This window comes from Anopheles nili, chromosome X, assembly GCF_943737925.1.
Source record: "Anopheles nili chromosome X, idAnoNiliSN_F5_01, whole genome shotgun sequence".
In the NCBI taxonomy this organism is placed as follows: Eukaryota; Metazoa; Arthropoda; class Insecta; order Diptera; family Culicidae; genus Anopheles; species Anopheles nili.
This window is the reverse complement of record NC_071293.1, coordinates 6,725,478-6,752,899: the sequence shown is the minus strand read 5'-3', so window position 1 is coordinate 6,752,899 and position 27,422 is coordinate 6,725,478. Positions and strand designations below refer to the sequence as shown.

General features: G+C 49.5%; 2 protein-coding genes across 2 annotated transcripts; one reads left to right on the top strand and one right to left on the bottom strand.

Moving 5' to 3' along the window:
* Positions 1-520: 520 nt before the first annotated feature.
* Positions 521-26,037, top strand: LOC128728582 (E3 ubiquitin-protein ligase Ubr3). The gene is made up of 11 exons (XM_053822209.1): positions 521-827; positions 8,395-9,546; positions 9,631-9,866; positions 9,946-10,101; positions 19,067-20,717; positions 20,781-20,869; positions 20,927-24,233; positions 24,712-25,403; positions 25,493-25,624; positions 25,708-25,847; positions 25,920-26,037. The coding sequence occupies exons 1-11, from the start codon at positions 521-523 to the stop codon at positions 26,035-26,037; spliced, it is 7,980 nt and encodes a 2,659-aa protein (XP_053678184.1).
* LOC128729178 (uncharacterized) lies at positions 10,222-12,993 on the bottom strand. Its single transcript, XM_053822833.1, has 5 exons — positions 12,304-12,993; positions 12,055-12,196; positions 11,379-11,964; positions 10,943-11,308; positions 10,222-10,866 (listed from the first exon to the last, which is right to left on the bottom strand). The coding sequence occupies exons 1-5, from the start codon at positions 12,904-12,906 to the stop codon at positions 10,533-10,535; spliced, it is 2,031 nt and encodes a 676-aa protein (XP_053678808.1). The 5' UTR covers positions 12,907-12,993; the 3' UTR covers positions 10,222-10,532.
* Positions 26,038-27,422: the final 1,385 nt, after the last annotated feature.

Below are 27,422 nucleotides of genomic sequence, written 5' to 3'. Positions count from 1 at the left end.
AATTGTGACCCGATCAACCTTTTTTTTTTGGAAAGAAACGATCAATCAGTCAGTGCTGCGTGTGGGTGTGTATTTGTACGATTTTGAGCCGATTTCGTCCTGGGCCCTTCAAAGGGGAAATGCGATGGTCACCGACCGGCGTACTGCGTGGTAAGGGAGAAAAATGAGCCACACCCGTGCCGAGCCCAGACGAGCAGGCGGTGGTTACGAATACACGACCGCAACTAGCAGCAGTACTACCGAGAGCGACCACTATCAACCGAAGCGTCGAGGTGTAACCTACGAACTACTGCTCGATCGGCGAGTGCGATCGAACGGTTAGAGAGAGAGAGAGAGGCCTCCTAAATTCACAAGGTCAAGTAAAGTGAGTGAGTGAGCGAGGAAAAGCAAAGAAGCGGTAAATCACAATCGGAAGGGAACCCTCCAGAGAGGCCAACACCATAGGAACCGTCACAGCGCGTGCCCTCGCAGACGAACCGGTCCCTGAGCTCAGAGACGTCGCGGTTCTGTACCTTCCACAATGGCCGACGGACACGCCAGCAGCCGGTCCGAGGATGGTGGTGGTCCTCCATCCGATGGCACCTCCACCACCGGTACACCGTTGCCCCGCAAACCGATGTCGGTGTCGCGGTTGAAGGAGAAAGGCAAGAAGCTGGCATCAGCGCACATCCATAGGGAACTGGCGGTTAATGGTTCGTCGGATAGTCTGAACCGTTTGCTGGATGATCTGCTGTCACCGGGACGTCCCATCTCGAATAGTGATAATATTGAGTGGTGTCGTTGGCTCGTCGCTGGTGGACGAACACCGGCTGAGTTCGCCTCTATAGGTAAGTGTCTTAGAATGTGTCTTAGAGCTATTTAGGTGTACAGCTATTCCAGGGTTTATATCAGGAGTTTATTTGTAGGTTAGAGTGTCTGGGAATAATTTATTTGCACAATAGTTCTATGTTCTCTAAACCTGTGGGTTAATGTACATAAGAATTAAAAAATAAGACTTACTTCTATAGACTTCTAAAGTTGGCATTACTGACGATTTCGGGGAATGAAGACATTGCTCAGAATTCCAGAACTTCACGAGGATACTACAATCCACACAAAAGTCTTCTAATTAAGATTAGATTTACTCACAACAGGGTACGGATTTGCTTGAGATCTTTTGAGATACTCGTTTTTTTCCCTATTCAACCGTCTTCCGACTGGTTTTTGTCTTCAAAACCAACGATTGGTGTGTAACAAAAAAAAAGGGTTACCGGACATTTCCAACCGACACTTCTCATCTCGGCCGGGCAGACATTTGCATTTCAAAATTTCCCGTCTGCTGCATTTTCATCAAAAACCGGCGCCAGAAAAAAAAAGGCAAAAATAAAAACACCTCGGTTCGTTCGCGCGCTGCGTTGAAGGAATTTGCATGTTGATGTTGCGATGGAAGGGGACGATCTTGTTTGCGTATCCTTTCGGTTTATGGGTGTCCTTGGAATTGGATGGGAAAATCAAATGCGGACACTCCTTCCCTAAACTATGCGCTATAAAGCGTGTTTTTTCCTTTTCGTTTTGCTGATGTAACGTTACTGGGGAAGATTCTTTTGTACCGTAAAATAGTGGCTATCCGAGAAGCGCTAATCGCCTTCTAATCACTATTAAAGAAAGGCGCCAAGTGACACTGCTCAGGAGCTCAGGTATGAAATGCAGTCAGAATTAATGCATCGGATGCGCCTTAAATTATGCATCGATTGGCGCCTAGGCGACCTTGACATTGATTAGATGATGAGATTACCACTAATAAGCCGGCGCCCTGAGCCAAGGAGGTGGCCATAAACGAGGTTATTAAATCGCTATGGCCTCCCCCCTGCCACCCATCTCTCCCTCCCCACCGCCCCTCTTCCCTTAGAACGTGATCGCGTTCGATTTGGCTTTGCGCCACCGCGCCCGCAATCGAAACAACCGAACGAAGCACCCTCTCTTAAGTTGTTTAATTTATGACACCCCCTGGTTAAAGCGATAAAGCGTCAGCATCGTAAAATGGCGCGAAATCACCACGCGACAGGGAAAGGTTTAACCCCCGCGATGGTTGCGCCCCTAAAGGCGCTTAAAAGACGACGAAAGGCGAAATGAACGACGATGAGACCCCGATGGAGGCACCAACCGGCGGACCAACACTCGGATCCCGGTAGAAGCGCTGCTCGATTCACTCTCAGGCGCGTCTTTTGTGGCTGCAGTTCACGAGCGATAGAGGGAGAGCACGAACGCGAACGAAAAGAAGGCACACAGATGGATGGTGACCCGAAGTATAGCGTGTGGTAGCGGTGAGGTTGCATCATCTTCGGCTGGGGGGGCATCGATGAGATCTTCGGGTACTTCGCGAAGAGATGCCGGTTACGAGATCGCAAGATAGCCGCGAGATGCTGCGTGTGTAGTTGAGCAGAACGAAAAAAAAAAAAACGGCGGCCAGAATGAGCACGCAAGAAGATGCTGATTAATACAGATAAAGCGAGGCAAGAAGAAGACCCGCCTGGGCATATTCGCGATGGGGTTCCACGCTGCTTTCGGGCTTATGGTCACGTCCGTGAGTGGAGACTTCGATGGCGCTCGCGTTACCCGTGGGATGTTCGCGGTTTTGCCGAAAAAAAAAGGTGCTCTGTGCTCACCGTTTTCAAGGCCATAGGCGCACTCCGGCTACAAGCGACCAGAGACCCCCTTTCGGTTCGGTAGTGTTTGTTGCTGTTTTTCGTTTGGGTTTTGAATTTCGCGCCGGAGAAGCCACATCGGAAAACGGCTCCGGAAGAACGGAACCGGTCGGTTTTTGCAGCTTCTCGATTTTTCAATTGCGTTTTCTATGGTAGAGAGTTTTGTTTTTTTTTTGCTCTTGAATTTAGGAACCCTCTTACATCCACAGATAGCACACGTGTCTTGGTGCATCGTGACGGGAATTGATGCCTGATGATGGGGATATAATCCTTCAAGGAGCCACGCGTAAGGATAAGGAATTCTTTCTTGACCATACGCACACTAACATATGTAACATGCGTGGCTGCCAGTTTTTCAGCCATCACGACCTTTTGACAGGCTGCTCTTTGCGCCATAGATTTTATTACTCTTCTCGAGTAATGGACTCCGACAATAAACCCAGTTTTAAGTTAAGACTTGTAACCTTACGCGCGAGGGAGATGGCTTTAATTCATTTGGAAGCGCATTGCGCTTTCTAGGCACGTGTGTGCAGCAGCAAATGCAAATAAAAATGCACTTTACGACCCTAAGTAAAGAAATAAAACTAGAATTTCTCAAGGCATAATGTAGGTGGTTCAGAGCATTCCTTGAGGCGGTTGTTTTGCCATCTTTATTATCTTGCTGTTTATTGCTGGTTGCACTTTTCTTGTCTCTGTTTGTTCCTTCATTTCGTTGGAAGGAAGTTATTACTTTTGGAAGAATGTCGCGAATCGTGTCGGCTAACATTTTCCACTGGGGAGCATCAATATCTTAATTGAAATTGTGAAATGTTGTGCGTTGCACACGTAGCAGAAATTTATCTATTTTAAACATGTTGATTTAGGTTCCAGCCAAGTATACGCACTGTTTAGTTGTAATTGCGGTGCAATAAAGGAAGAATGTGAATTTTTTTCCCCAAGATGTTATCTAAAACGTGGTGTTACATCTTGGTTAAGTAATATTTTCTTTATTAACTGCACTAACGTTGCTAGAATAAAAGAATATTGATCAATATTGATTAATAAAGAATATTGAATGTTTAAGAATATTGATGTTTTTGAATGGCGATAGTTTTTTTCAGTGATTGCTCATCAAACACTTGTTGCTAATTATTGTATATCGCTGTATCTTTGGTAATTCCCTTTATTAACAGTTGTCGAGGACATCATGTGAATTTATTCAATTTTTTTGCAATTTACGTAGAGACATGGCCTAGTCATAAGTTCCTTCTTTATCGCCGAATGTCAGATAGTTAAACCGTAGATAGTTTCGCGAAGATGACGTAATTTATTAGAAAAAATTGTCACACAAAAAATTGTCACAAAAAAAGAAATTAAATTAAAAAGAACGTGGTCTCTTTTAAAAGGATGATCTTCGTGTTGTCGGACATTATATGCTCTATTGGCTTTTTATACGAATGTACTATTTTATGTTCATTCAACTACATCCTTAACCATTACCATCAATATAAAATTGTTGCAATTTTGTAACTCTTCTTGGTTGCTTTGGAGGTATAATATAATACTTTTGTCAATTGCTATGAGTATATATTGCTGTTATATTTTCTAGATTTTACTTAGTGAGAAAAATAAATGGTTCTGTTATTTGTAATGTGCTTTTGGCATGAAAGAGTGATTGGGAATCTAAATAATATAACATCGCAACTGCTATTTTTATTCACGAATTGATAAAGTTGTTAATTGATTGATGTTCGAATACAACATTTCAGATAAGCTGCTGAAAGCAGAACTGACCTGCAGCTATAAAATTTGCTAAAGAAAGCAGGCTGGTTTATTAGGAAGCTGAAGGCTACAGAAAAGAAATGATTTCTTTTGCTTCTACATTTAAAATATGCTACTGTATTTGGACATAACATTTTAAATATGTTACTGTCCTCTAAAAATATTGGGATTGATATAGGGATTGACCCAAATGCGCCTTAAACAAGGAAAAATTAAGCACAGTGGTGCCCTTTGGATTTCCAAACATCAAATCGTGTTTAATATTGTTACTTAAACAATTTTCAACATGTTTTGTCGTAAATTTTTGGGTAGTTATGATCACTTTTTTAACAAATTATTGTGTAGCTAGGGCTGCACTACTTTGCAATTTTCGGCAGTTTGTATACCAAATGATGAAGCAAGTAAGAATTTTAATGGAAATAACTGTGGTTTAAAATTAGTGATTTTAAGTAAACTATGATCTTATTAGAGGAGGAGTCTTATTAGCCTTGATAAAACAATTCTTCTGCCAAAAGAACAGAACTTTGAAATTGATATAATATTACCATCTTTTTGTAATGTCGAAGAATTGAAGGACGTAACATTCCATCATTAGCTCTGATGATTTCTGGGTGCTTATTGTGTTCTATACTCTGATAACGCTTTATTTGGAGTTTAATTAGCATGAATAGAACCTGAGCATTTTATTAACATTGTAATCAAGTTGCTATAATTCAACTCATATTCCGTAATGTTTTAAGATCTTTTAAACTTCTAAACTTGGGTGCGGTAAAAAGTTAAAAGCAAATTAGTTTTCTATAATCCATCCTCTACTCATTAGTCTATCTACTCTACTAATCGTCATCTCAGTGTCGATGGATTCCATTTAGTGCTCTCAGATAGTCAGTGTAAGTCTCCAGATAACCTCCCTATATAAAGAGCACGTGGCCCCCTACTTGCGATCGTAGAGACACGCCACTCTGCATGATCTACTGCCGGTTGGTGATCGCCCAAATCGAAGAATCCACATCTCATGCCTTCGGTGGAGCATTATCCGAGAAAGATCCCCCTTTGAGTTTGAACCTCCTGTGGGAGAGAGCGCGACGTAGTCGTCGTCGTCGTCGTTGCGTCCCAGAGTTCGTTCACTGTCTTTGTCAAGGTCGTCGATCGGAAGAAAGTGACGGCTTGTTCTCTCTCATCGCCACAACACAAAACCAACGCAAGTCCATTCGGTTTCGGTGGGGGTCCGTTCGCTTTTCATCTGCCCCTGGTATCGCTTTTCGTTTTGTTGCGAGTGCCTCTCTCTCTTTCGTTCGCTATCTTCGTTTGTGTCGCGCTGCTGTGAAATATACGTTCCCAGCCCTCTATGTCTCTCTCTCGCTCTCTCTCATTCGTTTCTTTTTTCTTCTCTCTCTCAAAACGGCGAGCTCCCGTTCGACGACCGCGAAAGCGCGATCTGAACCGTGGAAGCAGCGATCCGCTAGTGCAATGAACTTTTCCGCGTGTAGGATGAGAAACAAACGGCCCCGGGCTCGTCGTACATCCTGCTAATGGATGCTGTGATCCATGTGGGGAAGGGGGGGGGGGGGGTGGGAGGGAAACGTAGCTAGGGAGGTGGGGGCATCATTGTCGATGGGAAATGTCTTCGGGGCTGATTTTGTTGCAGCTTTTTTCGTGTAATTTTTAATTGTAAATTCACCTTTATGTTAGAGCTTTTTCGCACCATTGGGAAGGACGTTGAGACGAATCGGCTGAAAGGAAAAAAGAAAGAGAGAGAGAGAGAGAGAGAGAGAAGTAAGAGTATGCATGAAAGTTGTAAAAAAAATATCTTAAGGTATACAAATCAATCGAGAAGCCTTCTCCAGCAGCATAATACGGCAGGTGGGGCCGAGATTGAGACTGAGGCGTCAATGAACCCGAAAAAAAATACCCACACACTAACGCGCCGGTCTGCTGCGTATGAGGTGTGTATGAAGAAGATGGAAACGCACGGGGGGGGAGTACAAGCGATGGGTGCGCTTCGCTGAGTGCACATACGATCGCGTACGCCCTAAAAGAGGCCCGGTGGAATTATGATCGAGTGCAAAAAGAATAAGAACATAAGCGTAAGATTATAAGAGAGACAACGTGCTCACACACACACCCGTCCATGTCAATGAACTAACCGGCCTGGGGGCCGTGTTGTTGAGAACAAACCGAGTCATGTTGAGAAGGTGTTGCTGAGCTTGCACGAACACGCGACCGGCTCGTGGATTCGGTGTGTTACACACATGATCAAATCGACTGGTTGTTTTGTAAAACCTCTGGGTAGTGGGATCGTAGAACACCAGCAAGATCTTCAACAACACCAGTTGTTTGATTGCTTCCAGATGGACCTGTAGCCTCGCGAAGGGCGCGATCTTCTCTTCACTTGCTAAATTGTCGGCGTTCGCGGATAACGATGTGTGCGTGTGGCGCTGAGAGGACACGGCGTGTGATCGGGGAACGGATCCAGACGCATTCCTTCCGAATTCGATCAGTCAAGCGCTTCTAGCAGTGGGCTTTTGTGTGTTTGTGGGCTCTTTTTGAGATGATCATTCTGGAAATGAATTTACTGAAGAGGTGGATGAACAGAGCACCTTGAGCAGCGGCTGTTTTGATTCATCTGCTGATTAAAGCAGAAGATCATGAAATCTAAGCACAAAGCCGAAAAGAGAAACATGGAAGAATGAAAGAGAGAGTTTGGCTAAATTTTTGTCTTATTTTATATCCTTTATATGAGAAAGCCTCCCTTATGTGACAAAAAAGGCTGGAATATATTTTAAAAATTTTAATTTTTTGTTCCATATTGTCAGTAATTATTTTTTTTTGACTTATAAATTTTCTTAGTTCAAAGTCAGAACTCTCTGTTATCTCAACAAGATTATGTCCACCAAAAGTTGCCATAGTGCCACACTTATAGTGAGTGCCGATATTAATTCATCTCGTGGCGCAAGGTAACCCACCGTTTGTAAAAAAAGGACGAAGAAGCGATCGAGATGAACTGTTGCGAAATTGATTGCCCAAATGAACTCCCTGTAAATTCCATGAGCATGCGAGCACCCAGTTCATTTGCCCATTAGCACTAGAGCTAGATTTCATTTGTGGCTTTCGTGGCAAAGTTCACGCATTAGAAATGGTACGCATCAGTTCGTCAATAATTCGCCGTTCGCGCAACAATTTGATATTGATTAATCGTCAATTTGCTGAGGTCATTCCATGACTTTTTATGCCAATATTACATAGTAGATCCGTCCCACAGGTCACGTTGTCAAAACATTCAATCTCAAAAACCGGGGTGGGCACTTCGTTCTGCCTTGGTAGCGGATTGACCCGATTGCTTGATGTTTTGCGAATTGGTATCGAAGAAAGTTTCTAAAATTAGCCAACACGACACCGTTTGGTGCCGTTGCGACACGCCTCGTCAGTGATCTACTGATGTACGCAAACACGCCATATTGGGATCGTCGAAAGAGCGTTCGTTCGATGTGCGGTTCTCTAGATGCTTCTGGTTCGGAAAAAGGCTCCTTCACGCGGCATGTTCTCGAACAGAAGAATGCACACCGAGAAACCAAACGTCGATAATCGATTGGTGGTGTTTCGCACTAACGACCACACGCGTATGCATCGACGGCATGATTCTGAACCTCTTCTACTCCATCCGCGAGGAGAATCGGTGGGTTTATAGTTCGGTGTTAGAATCTTCTTAATGGTTTTTTAGTTTAATCGTTGCTTGCGGGGTTTAATGGCACATGTTTCGTTGCTAGAGTTGATCATGATGTCATTGACAGTAAACTTATATGATTTTCTTGATGAAGAGGAATAATGAATAGAATAATTACTCAAATTTTGATTAGGTTAAAAATAAGAAAAGTTTAAATTGTTTCAAATATCTCCAATGACGCAGCATTCTGAAGTTCTGTCACTAATTCCGTTCATTGTTCTTTCCCAGTTCGCGCCTACGACAACCATGCAAAATGTGGCCTGGTCTGGATACCGCACGTGGTCGCATACCGGTGTAGGACCTGCGGTATATCACCCTGCATGTCGATCTGTCGCGACTGCTTTAAGCGAGGCAACCACCGGAATCATGATTTCAACATGTTCCTATCACAGGCAGGCGGCGCATGTGACTGTGGTGACACATCCGTCATGAAGGCGGAAGGTTTCTGCAGTGATCACGGACTCAACACCTGCCAGAACAAGGCGCCGGTACCGGACGATCTGATGCTGGTGGCGGAAGCGATGATGCCCCAGCTGATCCTGCGCATGTTGCTGCACTTCCGCGAGTACAGTGCTGCCAACCTCGACTCGGCTGATTGTCGCCGGACGGCGGAGTACTGCAACGACTACTGCGCGATGTTGATGGAGTTCAACAACATGGGCGAGTTGATGAGGCGCGTGATGACACGCACGTTGATCGATCGGAATGTGTACCGGCGGTTGCTCGAACCACCGTTTCCTTCCACCCGTTACGGGCAGTACCTTCGTGACAGTAGCCAGCAGTACGAGGATGCGTTGCGGCAATTTCCCTCACCAGAGCCACCGCAGGACTACAGCCATCTGGCGGCACTCGGGCGAACCATCGTGCACGAGACCCTGCTGGAGGAGTTCATCTTCTGGACGTTCAAGTACGAGTTCCAGCAGCACATCGTGTGCTTCCTGCTGAACATGCTGCCGGATCAGGACTACAAGGAGCACCTGACGCGAACGTTCGTGATGCACTATTGCCGCATACCGAGCGTGCTCGAGCTGTCCAACGATCCGGACACGCTCAGCAATCGAGTGGTGCACATGAGCGTGCAGCTGTTCTCGAACGAAAGCCTAGCGCTCAGGATGGTGGAGGAGCTGTCGCTGTTGCACGTGATGATCATCAGCTTGCGGCAGATGATGTCCAAGATTCTAACACCGCACACGCTGCACGATCCGGAGCACAACTTCCATTACGTCGTTGATTGTGCCGAGCGAGTCATGAAGGAGCACTGCTACTGGCCGCTTGTGTCCGACTTCAACAACGTGCTGTCACACGAATCGGTTGCGCTCGTTTTCCTCAAGGATGACGACCTCATCGACATGTGGTTCCAGTTCCTATCGATGTTGCAAGGTAACCGTCGGGGAAACGTCGTCACACTCCTTTTTGAGGGTACGCTAACCTTGCGCGCACTATTTATTTTAAATCTGATTGCAGGAATGAACGTGAACATTCGCGAAATCATCAGCCATGTAGAGTTCGAGTCCAGTTCCTACTATGCCGCCTTCAGCTGTGAGCTTGAGGCAAGCGCCTACCCGATGTGGTCGATCATTTCGCACCTACAAGATCCGTCGCACGCGCCACTCGCCAAAAAGATCATGATGTACTGCGTGAACTATCTGCAGGACTGGCTGGATGCGATCAACTTCTACCAGCAGCCCAAGTTCGGGAAGGTGCGACATCCTGCGCGTGAGGATACAACAAAAGCTCGGGTCTCACTTATGGTGTTTTTTGTTCATTTTCTTCTCGCAGGGTGACCGGTATCGGGCATCGTTCCATTTTCCACTGCATCGTTATCTCGCTGCCTTCATCTGTCAGGGCGTGAAGACGATGGGGATGTCCTTAAACGACATTCTACCATCGGCCGATCTGCTGCCGAAGCTGATGATGCATCCACTACGCGTTCAGGTATGTTTGATCCTTACGTTCTCGGTGGATTACTTTTAGGATCTACTGCACGTGTGGAAGATAGGGTGTTGTAGGAATGTTTCTCAGAAATTAGACGAACCTTACACAAGCGCTCCCTTCGCAGACGCCGTGAGGCGGCTATTATGGATTTGATTTATTTATCAATGATTACATACAGTTGGTTGCTACTACTCCAACAAAAAAATGGAGCGAAAGGTCATGGCTCGACAATAAGTGATATTCAAAAAGCCCTCGTTTCGATGCGCTATTGTAAAGATGCCCCTAGGAGAACCTTCGCTTACTGTAGGGTTTAGCAAGCTTTGCAACTACTCGATGTGGACAAAAGTACTACAAGAATGACACCTATAGGAAAAGTGGGGGTGCCGTTTTAGCGCGTGTTTCACCTTCTCACACTGCCTTGCGAGGAGGATTTATCCGGTGTTAACACCGCGAGCCTCAAGCTCAGCCTCAAGCCCATCGTAGGAGGGTTGCGTGATGTGCTGACCGACATCGTACGTGAACAGCTTGGGTGCGATGAAGCCACCGTAATTGGGCAGTGTCTTATACAGCAATCCGGCACCAGAAAGCGGCACAGGACGCACTGGGGACACCGGTTGGGCGTCCAGGAACGGGATGGTAGTTTGCGCGGCATCGGCTCGACCTCCCGATGGTCCAAAGCGAAGATATTGGCCGCTGGTGGATACCGGCACCGATTTCGACGGTGACAGTGTCGGAACGTCCAAGTACCGCAGCGTGATCTCCGTCCTGGAATGATACGGAACAGTGCGAGGTGTGGTGAGCATCAGGATCTCCTCTACAACTGTGAAGGTTCGAAAGGTACCTGTTAGCCGTCTCGTCACCAAACCAGATGCTCTTCTCTGGATCGATCAGCTTGCCGGTGGTGAAGTTCATCTCAGTCATGCGAATTTGCAGGTTCACGTGTGTGCCAAGGGATCGGAATCGAACGCCCGTCAGTACGTAACCAGGATGAACGTGTAGATCATCGAGATCGATGGCACGCCGCTCGTACGACAGCATGTGGTATTCGATTCCATCACGCATGTGCTTGTCCGTGTGCTTGAAGGGTTTCGGTGTGACCCAGGACAGCGTACCATTGGCAATGTCACCGCCAGGCAACAGCTCTCCTTCCTGCACGATTAGGTGCATCATTTGCTTCACCTTCACGAAGCGTAGTCCCGTCACAACGCTAGGGAATAGTCGAAGAGAGATACATTAGATGGGGGGGGTACAGCAAGTCGTGCGAATGGAAAACTCACCGATTATTTTCAATGTCCGAAACGGACTCAGCAAGACTAACATAGCGATCCGAGCGACGGCCAGCATCATCGCACAGACAGAAGCAGTAGCTGCAGTGCCAGAACAGCCAGCGCCACCAGGAATCAACCTTAGTTGTACCACGAGGACAGTGTTGTTTGCGACCACGCACCTCACCATTTTCGTACTCGATGTACTCGTACCGTCGCTGGCTCTGAGCTGCCGCCGGACAGATCCACATGTCCGAATCGATGTACTCGCACTCATAGATGCGCCCAGCGCACTTGGTTTGCTGCGAACAGTACAGCTCCTTGTAGCATTGGTGTTGCTCATGCCCGTACTGGTAATGTGCGCATGTTTCACGGCACGTACTGTCCGCGCTCATGTCCACCTCGTTCTCGATGTATCCCTGCAGCAAGCGCGTGAACTGCACGTAGGTCGTGTTCTCTCGGTGACCACCTCGATCCGGATCGCATCGCCAGTACTCGCCACTAGCCTGCCGCAGCACACTCTGCAGCAGTTGTTGGGTGCGGTTGAGACGTGCCTGTAACTGCTCCCGGCGTTCTGCTGACTCGACGGTGAAGTTACCTGATATGAGATATTGTGGGGGAGAAAAAAGAAACCATCTTTGAATACAACACAACCTCGAAACGCAGACTGGAGCACATCGTTAGCTACCTTTGCCTTGGGTTTTGAGTAGCATGTAGGAGAACTGCATCATAATGTAGCCTTTTAGCTCGGTCATGGCAATCGACTCGTAGAGAAGGTAGATCATTTGCTGTGGAGACAATCCGAAGCTGCAAATGACGCTACGTGCCGCCTAGCGAGTGAAGAGAAGAGATCGTTAGAGAATTAGCACTATAATGCAAGAGGTTTCCCGAAGAAAGGTCATATAGAGGTCAAGGTAGGTCGAGAAGAAGTGTGTACCATGCTGGCGCGGTAGTAGAGCGCCTGCCCAACCATAATGTTGTAGATCTGCTCGAGCTGCCGCTCGATCGGTTGCCGCTTATCGAAGAGGATCGTTTTCGCGAGATCGATGCTGTATAACCGCAGGTCTTCTTCATCGCTATCACTCAACCCACCAGACACCGGCGGGTCATGTTCGCCATCTTCAGACCAGCGTTGTGCCAGCTCGGTGAAGTGGTGTGCCTTGTCACGCAAGAACCTGTACACCACCTTGTACAGGTTGTTCACGTCCTGCAGGTTCTGCTCCAGCAGCAACCATTCGGGTAGGCGAGCAAGCAACCGATAGTCGCCTCGGTCTTCCTCTGGTAGCTCTGTCTCCGCAAACCGCAGATAGATGTTGACCAGCTCGCTCAGCACATTCGCCCGCTGATGGGAGGCGTCCTGTTCTAGCTGGTTGTCTATGGCGTCGATGTGATTTACGATCGTCCAGGCACGCCTTTCCTGTATCAGATAACGGGCACGTAGCGCATCGATCGGACTCGCCCCTGGGAGGCGTTTGGCAGACACCACCACCACCACTGTCAGCCCGATCGCCACGCACACGCACAGCAGCGATCGATGCATCGCCCGTGCAGGTGTTGCAGTGGGGGACAGTAGGCACCTTTTTTTTCGTTTCGTACCACCCCAACTACACTCGGGTGCTGATTTTTACCACACTACGGAAATGATTTTAACTGCCCGGTAGTTGACAGTTTAGATGACACTGCGGGGGAATAAGTGATAAGCGATTAAACGTCACATTTCGCATGTGTGTTTGCGGGCTCTTGACTCTCAGAATTCTCGATGGTGGGATGACACCAACGATCGTTTCAAGTGGTATATTCGAACTACGCCGTGAGACCAGGAGGTAGAACGTTAAAAAGATCGTTCCATTACTCCCTCTCCAGTGGCTCAAAAGGGTCGCTGACTTCGGTGACCTCTGCGTGACCTTGCATATATTCACATTCGCATGAATGAAGGGGAAACAAATGTGATCAGATGTCTAGAGCAGTGCTACTTCCGGGGGGGTTTTACATCCACCTCTCGCTTCCTTCATAAGGCGATCGAACTCAGTTTGACGTGCTTCGCATAACGGTGAGAATTTGCACAATAAATAAAGTGACATTTCTCCTGGCCCGAGGCTTAACATGGACAGTGTTGACAACCCTACCCACACCCGGTATGGAATGTACAGTGCGCGTTCCTTAATGGTAGATCATTAAACGTTGCTTTTATGGTTGTTGTACCACGTTGGCCAGATACGACGAACAAAGATCTGTTCACACGGGGTGGATGGTTGAAGGAGGTGTGGTGTGTAACACGTGTCCGTTCACCTTTCCAACAGCTTCTGACCCACACAAAGTGTTCCGGCTGGGGGAACGCTCAGACACTCAGCTGTTTGAGATAAAGAATAAACCACGATCATGGAGGGAGAACCATTTAAAGGTGAGTCATCGCTGACGGTTGCGGTGCCATCTCACCTATCCTGGCTGTCGTTAAACAAACAACACAAAAGCAACAAAGCAAATAACACACACTCGCGGGGCGAGCCACTTATTCAATTGAATGGAGAACCCCTTTTTTTAGAGAGCAATCTGCTGAAGCAGATGGAGGGGACGAATTCTTGTGATGTGTTACACGTTTGTGAATGTCTCGACCACAACGTCTCGCTCGTGTGTGCCCACCACCCTTGTTTTGCTCGCTAAAGAGAGTGGATTTATTTCCAATGCGTAATACGAGTGCGTCCAGGACGCGGAAAGCAAACCGAAAAGGATAATCGATCGTGTCAAGGTTTGTCAACTTGTCGACAACCGTTGTCGCTTCTCGGATCAAGCTAAGGCTTGAAAAGCAACCCCTTTACTGGTCTGCTTGCTGATCACAAGCATCATTTTTCGCTATCGCTTTTCGACTCTCTCAACATCTCTCACCCACCAACCACATCCGGGCCGCGGGGTTACGTTTTATCGAAAAATGGCGGGCAATATGGCCGACTCGAGGGTGAACTTGACATCTTTCTAATTTCGCCCGAATGGGGTGTTGCTGTGGGAGCAGATCTAATCGGTGCGTCGGTTCGTAACCGATGTCCGAACGTTGGCTGTTTTGTCGTTGTGGTGCAGAATCGTTGACCAGCTGGAGGGGGGGGGGGGGGGGGGGTGATTATGGCTTGATTTTATTTTTGCTGACGATGGTGAAATCACGCCAGAACTCGCACACGGCAGCACATCGAGTGGTGGTGTGTGGCTTTGTAACGCTTCATAAAAGGTTGCAAAAGCCATTCGCCATTCGCCGTTCCTATTCTAAACTTTAGCTGCAAGCCAATAGCGAGTGGAATAGAGAGCGAGAGAGGAGAAGAGGAATGATAGAGGGGACGGAAAATGTGTTGCAGCTGTCGCTATGAAACAAACACACCAAACAAAAACGAAAGCCCACCGAAAGGAAGCCAGCGAGAGGGTCTAGAAGCCCGCGAGAAAACAACAATATATTCGCCTGTCAAAACCACAGGAAAGGAAAGGTCCTTGGTGCGCTTTTATTCACAAAATCATCAGCCACAACCACACACACACACACACACGCGCGGGGTCTAAGCCACCGACCTCGTTCTGTTCTGTCACAGCAAGTCCAAGACTCACTGGAACTCGGATGTTCGCCACCGCGTACGCACTCGCGAACTGTCACTCAGCGAATGACGGCTCGAATGGTACACAACCTCGTCGCGTTTGGACGGTTTATAGCGCTGCAATCGATCCCACTAATGAACCTGCGTGCTGCTCGCTCACTCGCATTCGCTCTCTCGCTCGCGCACACCTTCGAACGGGGTCGTGGCTTTAGCGCTGGAGAGTCGGCGCGAGGAGCCCACGCGGCAGTCACTCACGGTGACGATCGATCGTTGCACAGTGGGTTCGGCTCGAGAGTAGCGTATGGAAATTGTGCCGATCCGTGACAGGCATTCGGAAGGTTTTGACAGGTTTGAGGGTGATGCACTCGAGATGGTTAACTAGATAGCGGCATCGGAAGCGATTGAGGTTCTTGAACTTGAAGGAAGCTCTAGAGATCGTTCCTCCTGCACCGTATGATATTCCGATCCGGGCGTTTTTGTAGGCAAAAAAATGCTGTTGGTGGGACTTTCCTCTGTATTGCCTCTGACGAGACTCTAATGAGGCACACAAAAAAGCCAAACGCCTCTAATCTAAACCTCGAAACGTTCACACGAACATTGTATGAAATGTATTGAGCTCAACTCTAGACCCCAAAGCCTGCCACAGCTTGGATTGTTCATGTAATGAGTCATTCGGCTCATTTCCCTCATGGGAAACAAACGTGCTAGTGAGTAAATGTTTTGTTTCATGCTATTGCTCTATCCATGTGAACTACATACAGCGTTTTTTTTCTGTGCACTGCAGTGCGTGCTTGAGGGCGTTCGATAAGATAAGAGCATGCGGATGGAAAGGGGACGCATAACTGTAATGCCTGCAGTTGCACTTTGGTGCATTGGTTTGTTGTTCTGCTTCCCCATTCTCTCGCTCCCTCTTTCACTTTTCACGATGCGAACGATGCTACTTCCGCTATTTAGATGACCAACGAACAAATCATAAACAGAACCGATAAGGAATCCAGCATTCCGCTTACTAGCCTTGCAATTTTGCTTGCTTCAATGGCTGGTTTGTTGAGGCTAGCATACATTTATAGCTCTTCCGTAATGGCGTGAGAAGTAAATGATAACCAGGCATAGGATTGTAAGCATACACGGTTGAAGATTAAAAATATTCGCTAGAAAAAAAGGATGCTTCTTGCAGGATCCTGAAAGACTTTTAAAGATGGCGTCTAACACACCGTAGCTTACCTCATTTAGCTGCGAAAAGATGTTCCGTTGGTCGGGTGGTAGCGTGATTAGGTTGCTACCGGTGACCAGCATGTCGAACTCATCCATCAGCTCGAGCACACTGTTTGCCTTGCCGAAGTCGACCGTTGCCAGGGCGAACTGCGTGAGGGTGAGCTGCTCATATGTCGTATTTTCCCGCAGCAGTGCATTCATCGTCGACTCTCTGCGATCGATCTGACCCATCAAACCGTACAGTCGCTCGAGTCGATTGGTAAAGCGGTTGTGGCTGTTCGCGGACTCGACCACATCCTGCATGTTGTGGGCGAGAATTTTCGTCATCTGCAATGGTTGATGGGAGAAGAACAAAGGCTGGGCTGGAGTTTGTTCTATTGAGCTGGAAATAATCACTAGGGAATATTCCAGAAATGCAATGTATGTACTAGAAGGAATGTTTCAATACGAACGAGCTCATATAACTTGAATGTTAGGAGTTTTGGAATTTGAAATGGAAGGAAATCCAATATGGCTGATATATTGATCTTCAAAGATGAGGTTAGGAATTTAGCAAATAGATTGAATACAAAAAAAATGTGAAAGACGACGAATAGACACATTAAAGTTTGAATTACACCAGCATTCGTAAAAATTCCCCTTCATATTCCTGTATGAAATCGGGTAAATCAGCTAGTTTACAATATTTCGAAAATCATAAATCTGAGAATGAATGAAAATTGTTTGGAGAGAAATTTAGCATAAAAATGCTAATTAAAACAGAGCCGTCTAAACCGCTCTGCTCAATTTTCGAGATCGTTTTTACAACTTCAACGGAAGCTAACTTACACTAGTCTGGCTCTCGTGCAGCTGGTTCGACAGCATGTTGATATGTTGCAAAATTCGCCGGCTCTGGTCCATATCGAACGGTGCCGTACCGTTGTTATTATACTCGAGCAGGCCCACATCGACAACGATCCGCCACAGGACTTTGGAGGCTAAATTAGACAGCACCATGCCTGGGCTGATCAGCTCACCCCGGACCTGGTTCCGTGTCCATATTGTACCAGTTTGCACCAGCAGCAGTAGCGCGACGAATATCGTCGGTGATCGCATGACTGCTGGTTTCCCCCCGGAAGGAAACAACCGGCGGAAGTCCTTTTTCTCGTGCGGGTTTTTGTTTGATTGCAGCTGAAGTTCTCCCACCACACACACACACACCACTGGTGTTGCCTCCTTACGGTTCCTTAACAGCCAATTACCACCACCGGCGCGACATCAATTGGGCCAAATTGGTTGATCGGAGTTTGTGAAGCGACTGATGTCGGGTGACTCGACGTTGTCTTTGTCAGGGGTCACGCTAATGGGGGTTGCCGGATGGCGACGCACGCTTAGCTCATTAGCCTTCAAATAAGCCCCGTTTTCTACGAAATCCACAAACACCCCACAGTAAACCGGGTCCCACCGATTCGGCGGGTTACGTTTTAAACGCACAGCTGCGCTTTTTGAACACAAGCTTGGTTAAGGTCACAGTTTGGAACACGGCTGCTGCAGAACTAGACAACACTGAGCGGAGTTTTTCTTGCTTTGTTCGGGTGTGAAACAGCCTGAGGAAAACTGCATGGGATGTCACTATTTTTATCCCTCAATCTTTCTCTCTCTCTCTCACTCTTTATTCCTCCGCAACCGACTCGGGGTCGTTGTTCGAGTCTGCGTCCGTCCTGCTTGCAGGCTGGCAAGAGAATGCGGATCTTTCTGCCAGCTGGACAATATTACCCGCGCACTGGTAGTGGTGTTTCACCCTGAGTGTAAGCGAGATGGCTGTGGAGCGTCGATCACGCGCGTTTACGGTCAAGGGTTTACGTGCTCTGGCTAAAAGCGCGTACGGTGGGAAACGTGCCGCAATGCAGCCAACCGGACGCTTAATAGAGCGGAGAAAATCGAGCGAGCAAAAATTTGCTGCTTGCGGGAACCATGATAAGGGTTTGTAGAAACCGATCGTCTTGCTTTTGAGGTTGAGCAACTTTTAAGAACCCGCCAGAGAGAGAGAGAGAGGCTGCCTCTCGCGAAGAAGCTCAAAAGGTCGAAGATCCTCACCGATCTAGCCTGCTTGTGGGCAAGGAATTGATACGAGTTGTATTTGCGAAGAGAAAAAGAAAGAAAGAAAGAAAAGGAGAGATAAAAGCCAAAGAGAGAGACCCAGGATTAGCAATCACACGCATTTATGCGCCTGCGGCATGAGTCAACATGTGTTCGGTTTTGCGTGGCTCTGTTGCTGAAATGGTGCTTGGTTTGAAGGAATCGGCGGGCCCACTTAGGAACAAGGGGTTGAGTAATTGTAAAAGAAGGCCAGCACACAATGAAACGCGAGAAGAACGCTATCAAGTTACAGCTGCGCAGCCAACGAACGGTTGGTGACGGTTATTTTTTGAATCATTCAACTTACGGTTCACGTGGTGTTTTGTTTCATTCTCTTTTCTCTCCACTCCAACTGGCACTTGCGAGGCTCGTATGGCAGCGTGAATCGTTTGAATTGTAATGTTATGCGAATGTTATGCACAAACATGGAAAGACGAAAAAGAAACCCAGAAAATGGTGGTGTTTGTTGAAAAATTGTCACCTTGATGCGCACAAACCTTACGATGAAGTGAGTCAGACCTAGAATGTGACATACTAAACATGATGACAAAGCAGCGTGGTAAGAAATTGTTATCAATAACGGAATGATAGCAAGCTTTGACATGTCACTAGTAACTCCTGTTGTTTATGGCCACTGGTGACATAACACAAAATGGCCTGTCAACTACTGCACTCTTCCCAATTCTGATACCTCCCCAAAGATCCTGAAGATACTGATACCGAAGATCACACCTGACCCCGTATGTATGTGTTGACGTCTCCACTGAACTCCGCTTCTCCTTTCTCATCCTCCAGAGCCTATTCTACGAGATCCTGTCAAGCGTGTGGGTGCGTAACGGACTGCAGATCAAAGGCCAAGCGATGACGTACATCCAGGCGAACTTCTGCAACTCGATGGTCGACATGGACCTGTTCTTCCTGCAAATCTGCGCAACCCAACTACCACCGAACCTGTTCGTGAGCGAATGTATCGGAATGTTTGGCGTCGAAGACTGGCTGGGTCTGAGCATGTTCAGCACACCAGCCGAGATGGAGCAAGACTCGATGCTGGAGGGTTTGCTCACGTTCCTGGCCACCCTAATCACGTCCCGCATCAACCTCGGCAACGACGAGACGACGCAGTGCGTGATCGAGATCAGCGCGTTGCTTGCGACCGGCGACAAAACCCACAGCCAGCTGCTGGAGCTGATGCCGGAACGTAGTGGCAATGCGCATACGCGCAACTTCGAACGTTACCTGAAGGAGCTGTCCATCTACCGGCCACCTCCGGTTGGTTCGGAGAACCTCGAGCAGGGGTTGTTCATGCCGGTTCCGGCCGTGTGGGAGCGACATTATGATCCCCTGCACGTGCTACTGCGAGCTGTACATCGGCGTGACTTCCAGAACTCACTGGACCGGTTCGGGGCGTACGTTAAGCAGGCAGGCAAGATGCCCCGTAGTGGGAACCTTTGGCCACCGTTCCGGTTGCCTGGATCCTGTGGGCCCGCCTACAGTGACCCAGGAGCGGTGCTCAGCTCGCGCATCCTGCACGCGACCATCCTCGCCATTTTCTACCGAGCCGTGCACACGCACAACGTGTCTGAGCACATGCTTGCACTCGCCGTGTTCCTACTTGAGATGGCCGTTTGTAGTGCTGGAGTGGCCGGTGGTGAAGCGGCCACCAGTAGTTCTACGGTGGGTGACAACGCACCAGCGACCGGTGGTGTAGAGGAGCAGTTGGCTGGAGAAGCGGTTCCGGATTTGTTAAACTGCTACCCAAGCAATTGTCTGAGCGATAATCTAAAGATGACGGTACGGAGGATCTCACTGTTGCCAATGATGTTCAGGTTACCTGTGTCCTACCACAAACCAATGGATGGAAGTTCGCCACCCTTTGACAGTGACGTAGAGTGGGACCTGTCAGAGGACGAGACGCTTATGATGATCGGAAGCAACCCCGAGGGTGAGATTGCACCGGGAGCGACCGGTTCGGCGGGACCGGTGGCCGCAACTTCCGGTGTGTCCGCTGCCACAGGTTCCGGTACCGTTCAGGGTGGCAGCACGGTGGTGCGGCGTGGGACGGAACAGCAACAGTTGATGCCGTCGCGTGCCATCACCAGTGTGGAGGTGGTGCCACTCACGCAGGACATCACGATGATGCGGAACAACCTGGTCATACCGGCACGCCGGGCGGCTATTCTCACGCTACCGTCGGGTAATAGCAGTAGTAGCGGCAATACCACCACGACATCTTCCTCCTCCACCACGCACATGGTGGTGGAGGAGGAGGAGGACGACGCGGACGATGAGGCGGGGGACGAGAGTTTGCGGGATCGGCGCGCGGTGACGGCTGGTGGTGGCGGTGGTGGTGGTGGGCAGCAGGAGAACTCCTCCGACATGGCGCTAAGGAGGCGTCGGTGGCATCTTCTGCAGCGATTGCTCGATCCCCAACCTGTCACCGGCCGGGGTGGTACGCGGAGAGGCCGGACGGCAAGCAGCGGTGGAAGAGGACGACCAGCGAGGGGTGCAGGAGGTGGTACGGTGGAAGTGGCAACGGGTGATGCGCAGGATGAGGACATGCCGGCGTATCACGTGATGGACGCGGACGGTGATGTCGTCGTGGAGGAGGAAGAGGAGGAGGAAGAAGATCCGGAAGAGCAAACAGGGGAGGAAGAGGAGGAGCAGGAGGAGCAGCAACCGAGTGAACTACTGGCATTGCGAGCCCGCTATCTGATGCTGGAACGAAGACGTAGCAGCGTTGGGAACGCGAACGTTGTCCAACCTGCCGACGTGGACGATTATCTGGAGGAGGACGAAGACGACGATGAGGAAGCCGATGATGAGGAGAATGACGGTGACGAGGAGGATGATGAGCTGAGTGGAGCGGATGGGCGGGGGGTGGTGGGTGCGAACGGGAACGGGGATGCACTGGACATTGCCACCATACAGTCGATAATGCCACGTGTCCCGGGCAGGACACGTGCCCGTGCAGCTCAAGTAGCTCGTCCTCGGGCAGGAGAACCATTGCATCACCATCACCATCACCGACACCATCACCATCATGGTGGAGAGCATCGAAATAGTACAGGTACCGTGGCAGGACCCCTCGTGCGCTCGAACCAAACCCGTGCCTCAGAGTTTATCGTGGAGGAGGCGAGTGACGAGAGTGTTGGCGAAAGGACGACGACTGGCGGAACGACAACAGGAGTGGAGTTGATGATCCGGCACGAGTTCGTACCAGCTTCCGCAGCAGGTGTTGAAGGTACCGGTCAACAGGAGGTGGCGATTCCGCAGCAACAACGCGCCCTCACACCACCTGTCTTTGGTTCCACTCCCGGACCAGCGAGTGGTACCGGCTCGGGCACCGGCATGTTGCTACCCTTCAGCCGAACACCAGCCACATCGGTTGTGGCTCCATCAGCAGCCTCCAGCTTGAGCGTGGTACCTCAGCAACCCCAATCCCAGCAGCAGCAGAACGCAGAGAATCAGATGCAGTACTACCAAGTGAACCATCATCACCACCATCACCATCATCATCACCACCATCGGCATCACCATCACCATCACAACCACCTTGGCGGGAGTGTGGCAGGTTCGACCGGAACCGGTGCAACAGGCGCGATCCAGCACCAGGGCACCCAATCGCTGCAGCAGCAAACTCCGCGCCATTACCTCCGTACCCTGCAGCCGGCGGGTGCGGGGCAGACGCAGGTGGTCGCGGCAGGTGCGGCCGGGTCTGGCCAACCGCATTGGATGAGGTTCAAGCGGCGCAATCTGCGCCATCATCACCATCACCATCGGGCTGGTGCGGGATCGGCGAATATTGGCTGTGACATGACTCCCCGGGACGGTACGGGTGGTAGCGGGGCGAGTGGTACCGGCGGGACACCGTACGGTAATCCGTTCGAAGGAATGTGCGAACCGGACACCGTCATGCTGGAGGAATCCATCATCTCACTCCTGCTTAAGCTCCACTCGCAGCTCAGTGGCGCTCTGGACAGCTTTTCGCTGGATGACGAAACGGAAGACGAGCTAACGATGGGTGGAGGAGGTGGTGGTGGTGGTGCGGGAGGTGAACCAACGACCTCGCAAACGGTCCCAGCGAGCTCCCCTGCTGCTGCAGGTTCTTCGTCCGAGTCGTCAGGACCTGCGGGAACGCTCCCACGCGAAGATCCTGCCCGCATGGAGCTAGACGAGGAGGACACACCGGGTGTGGCGGGAAGTGGCCAGCAGGGAACTAGTCAAACGGAACCAACCGCAACGGCGGAACAGCGACAGAGGCCACGGTGCGGTCGGATCTCCGAGTCCCGCATCGGGGACGGACCGTTCTTCATCGGCAATCTGCTCCGTAAGATCGCCGCCCTGGATGAGACGTGCGCGGTCCGGATCGACGAGATTCGGGCGCAGCTGTGGCCGAACCAAAGAGAGCGGCAGGCGGAGCAGAAGGCACGGGAAGCCCGCGAGAAGGAGGAGCGCACCAAGCGCGCGAAGGAACGCCAGAAGAAGATGATGGAGGAGTTCGCGAACCGGCAGAAGCGGTTTATGCTGCTCGCGATGCAGACGATGGGTGGCGAGGGTGCAGACCCGGGCGGTATGGAGTTCGGGTTTGGTGAGGACGAGGGAGAGGGTGAGTCAGCGGCGGCGGCCGAGGAGCAGCGGGCGGAGGCGTTGCGCGAGAAGGAGTACGATTGCATCATCTGCAACACCTCCGGGCCGAGCACGGAGTCAAATCCCATCGGGTTGGTAGTTCTTGTGGAGTCGAGCAGTGTGGTTGGACACCGCCGCATGCTAGTTGATCGCCTGGCCTTGCCTCTAGGTGAGGAAGATCGTGTAAGACTTGCTGAGAGCGTGACACTAGCGAGCGAGTTTAACAAGCGCATCGATCTGCTGCAGTGGAAGTTTGGTCAGACCTCGTGGTTCCTCTCGCACAACATCGGTTGGGAGGGTGGCGTGCACATCCAATCGTGTGGTCACCACGTACACCTCTCATGTCAGGATGCATACCTGAAGTCGTTGCACACGCCCCGTAGCCCAAACAACCTGAACGTCGAGTTAGGCGAGTTCTTCTGCCCTGTTTGTCGACAGCTGGCAAACTCGGTATTGCCACTTAGTCCGGCCCTTGACCGTTCAGCACCATTGATCCGAACACCGACACCTCCCCACAAGACACTCGTAGTCGAGCTGATCGGGTTGTTTCAGGAGAGCAAGCGCTCACCAATGGCCAGCAAGTTTTGTGAGGCGATGGGTCGCGCCATGGGCAACATCACCGCTTGTACGCAGCGCAACATCAAGCGCTATCCTGTGACGCTGCAGAGCCTGTTCTCGTTTGTACTCTCGATCGCACGCACCAACCTCGAAGCTGAGGTGATCCAGCGTGGTGGTTCACTCTGCAGCACGGAGGACATCCGGTACAAGCCGAAACGTGACTGCATCGTACCATTATTGCACGTGCTGTCGCTACACGTCCGGCTCATGATCAACGATGACTGGCCGATCCGGTTCAAGGTGGGCGATGACTGGCCATGGCATTCCTGGTCCCGGCTCACCGGTATCCGGCTTGCGTACGGTGAAGAACACGCTGGTGAGGAGTCTGAAGTGCCCACTACCGGGGAAGACGCACCAGCGGACGGTACGATGGCCGTAGTACCTTCGAGACGAACCGAGGATGGTGAAGGACTGCTGGAACAAGATGGCGACGATGCAGAACAGCGGATGAGAACGCGAAGATCCGGAAGTATCTGTGGAATGCTGTTGCCGGCCAGCATCCGTGGTATGCTGTTGCCACCACCGACGACTGGTGAGGCGACCGCAGCGCCCTCTATCGGTGCTTCCTCGTCTGGAGCAGCGAATGCGAGCCAGAACACGACGACAACGGCCGCAACCAGTACTATCGTCGACACTGAAACTATCCCTGATCTGATCAGCGATCCGACGGCGTTGATGCTGAAGTTTATTCTCCTCGCACCGCTTCATCTTGATCAGGGTGAGTATAGAACATGTGAATTCGAAGGATGCTGACGTTAACGCCTCTAAGCGATTGAAGTGTGTGTACTTTTGTATTGAGTGCTTCGTTTAGCGCCCCACGTCAATAGTTCACATCAACGGAAGCATGCTCTAAAGCCGTCACCGCGGATGTTGTGACCGTTCCAACCACTATATTGGATGGATTAGATAGAGAACTATAAGTTCAAATGTTCTAGTGCAAAACCATTTGCATTTCCAGTTCTCCATCTAATTCTAGTGCCAATCAACAAACGATTTTGATACTGTTCGAACGAACAAGAGCTGTTGCTTTCTCTCAACTGTACATTTTGTGAACCTTATTTTTGTTTGTCATCTTTTTCGTGTGTTGCGGAAAGAACGTCATTACTCTGCGAAAGAGCAGCTACGAACGATTATGCTAGCTTCTATTATATACTCTCGATGTATTCTGTTAGCTAATGTTTTTATCCTCCATACAGCGTACTTTACGTGCATCGTGAAGGTGATGTACAACCTGTTGTACTACCAGATCGTGCTGCAGCTGTGTACCCACCTAACCGACGAAGAGTGCGACGAGTTGATCACCCGGTACGGACAAACCAGCCAACCACCGCCGGCAGTTGTACGCGAACATGGCGTTCCCCACATCGGTGTTGCGATGGCGTTTATACTTGGGCAGCTCGATCGCTGCCGGCACATCCGCAGTGACAGCATCCTGATGGGTGTTGGTGGCACTACCGACAACGCGGAAGAGTCACCGGCAATGGATACTCCCGGAGATGGCGGTAGAAAACGGAAGTCGAACCTGGATCGATTCGAGAATCAGCTGCAACGGCTTTGTCTACCGTTCTTGCGTGTTGCCGCGCTGCTGAGGCATCATATCTATCACGCCGAGATACCGGAGATCGGAGGACCTCAGCTGGAGTTCGCACGGCTCGTCTACTTCCTCGAGCTAGTGACGGTATCGATGGACTGGGACAAGTTTAACGCGAGTAAGGCGCTCTGCTTCCTGCCTGGCACGGAACTAGCGCTGCCGAAGAACTGGTGTGATCAGCTGCGCAACCTTCGCCCGACTTACGAGTCTACTAGGTCGTTGATTGTTCAGCAGCACATCGACTGGCGTCAACCGAAGCTGCTTAGGTTGCCTCGCGAGTACGAGCGGCTTTTCACGGTGAGTGATGATTCTTATTATCTGACGGCTATGCTGGGAAAGTGTATTGATGTTCCGTTATTTTTTTGTTCCTTTCCTTGTCGGTGCAGTATTACCACGAGCAACCGTGCCAGAAGTGTCAGAACGTGCCGAAGGAAAGTTCCATATGCTTACTGTGTGGCACGATCGTGTGCATCAAGCAGACCTGCTGCAAGGAACAGGATTGCTGCGAGGCCGTACGGGTAAGCTTCGAGTTCGCCACCAGCAGTTTCTTCTCCTCTAAAACTCAAAGCCACTCTGCGTTTTCTTGTTCTCACTTCAACAGCACTCTATTAGCTGCGGTGGTGGTACGGGTATCTTCCTCGTGATCACCTCTACGTACATCATCATCATCCGGGGTCATCGGGCGTGTCTGTGGGGTTCGCTCTATCTGGACGACTATGACGAGGAAGATCGCGATCTAAAGTAAGTAGACACTACTGATTCCGTCGCCTTTCCTGACGGCCTTCTAATCGCTTCTCTTCGGTTATTTTTTAGACGTGGCAAACCGCTGTATCTGAGCGAGGATCGGTTCAACCTGCTCGAGTCGCAGTGGCTTTCGCACAGGTTCGCGCATACCAAGCACAACTGGGTCTGGCATCGAGATTCGCTGTAAGGTGGGGTGGTTTTTCCTCACTCCCATCACCCCATGCATCTCGTTTAAACGGACGGTACGGATGGTCAAGGATGCGAGGGACAAAGCCCAGCCTGACGGAGGATCGATGACGAATGATGGAAGAAACTTCAGTGTTAAATGTGTAACCGACCGTTGTGTGTGCTCGTACGTTTTGTGATATTTTGCTAAAACCACCCTCCAATGCTCAAGAACGGTTGGACTCGCTTAGGACATGCGCGCAGAGATCATCATTTGCTACTTCCGACACGAGAGGAACAGGAACATGTGCTATGTAGAACAAATATGATGACTTGTCGGACGATGTGTCAATTCCGTTCCTCGTAGACCTGCGTCACACCATCGCGCGCATAGTTTATTGCTGGAAGAAGAAGTGCTGGAATGTTAGAAAGAAGAGCGATTCAAGCTAGGATTATATTTTCAGAGATTGAGGTGTAGAGGAAAAATTCGAAAAATGATTGAATGATGAAATGGTAAAGAATTTGAAAGCAAAATTTTATATGAATGTAAAAGAGAGAGTGAGCGGTAAAGAGAAAGAAAAAATGAGAGAGAAAACATAAAAAGCTCAGAAGAAATAATTTACTGAAGAAAGAAGATATAGATACTGATGAGAGAGAGAGAGAGAGAAAAATAAGCGAGAAACTAATACGGATGTGTAGCGTCAATATGGCTTCAAAGAACATAATGATTGTGTTATGTCAAAATGGCGGTAATTTGTGACGAAATTGTGATATATATACTCCGTTTACCATTTGCCTCCCGGGACAGCCACACAAGGAGTCTTCTTAAATGTTTCTTCCTCATCCTTATGGTATCCTTGCTGTCCAGCTATCTGCGCTAATTATGGCCCGTTCAGCTCAAAGGGCGGGTGCGTTTCGTTAATTTCTTAATTATTACTAGAATGTTTTATTCCTACATGGGGAAGAAGGCTGCAACTAAACGCTAAATGTTTTGTATATTTGTTCGCGGTTGAGGCAGACTAGCTGCATATATTCACATTGATATTTATATAGACGTATATACGTGAATATAACCCTGAATCGTAGGTAGATAGTTAGCTATTATAGATAGCGTGAAGGGATGCGGTTATGAAACTCCTGCGAGTGGCAAATATCGGAATGGAAGATGAAACGATACGGCTACCGTAAGGGATGGTATTTCAGCAGAGGTTCCGGCCTCTGCCGTCGGTGTTTCTGTGTGTTTCTAATCGTTCGCTACTCGACGCTTCTAGCGCCTAGGTATATCGTTCACATTAAAACCGGCCTGTGAACTCATTGCTACTCTCGCATCCCTGGGCCATTGCAAAGGGACAGGAGACAGCAAATGCCCAATCCTCGACCCTATCGCCTTTTCGCCCATTAGTATCC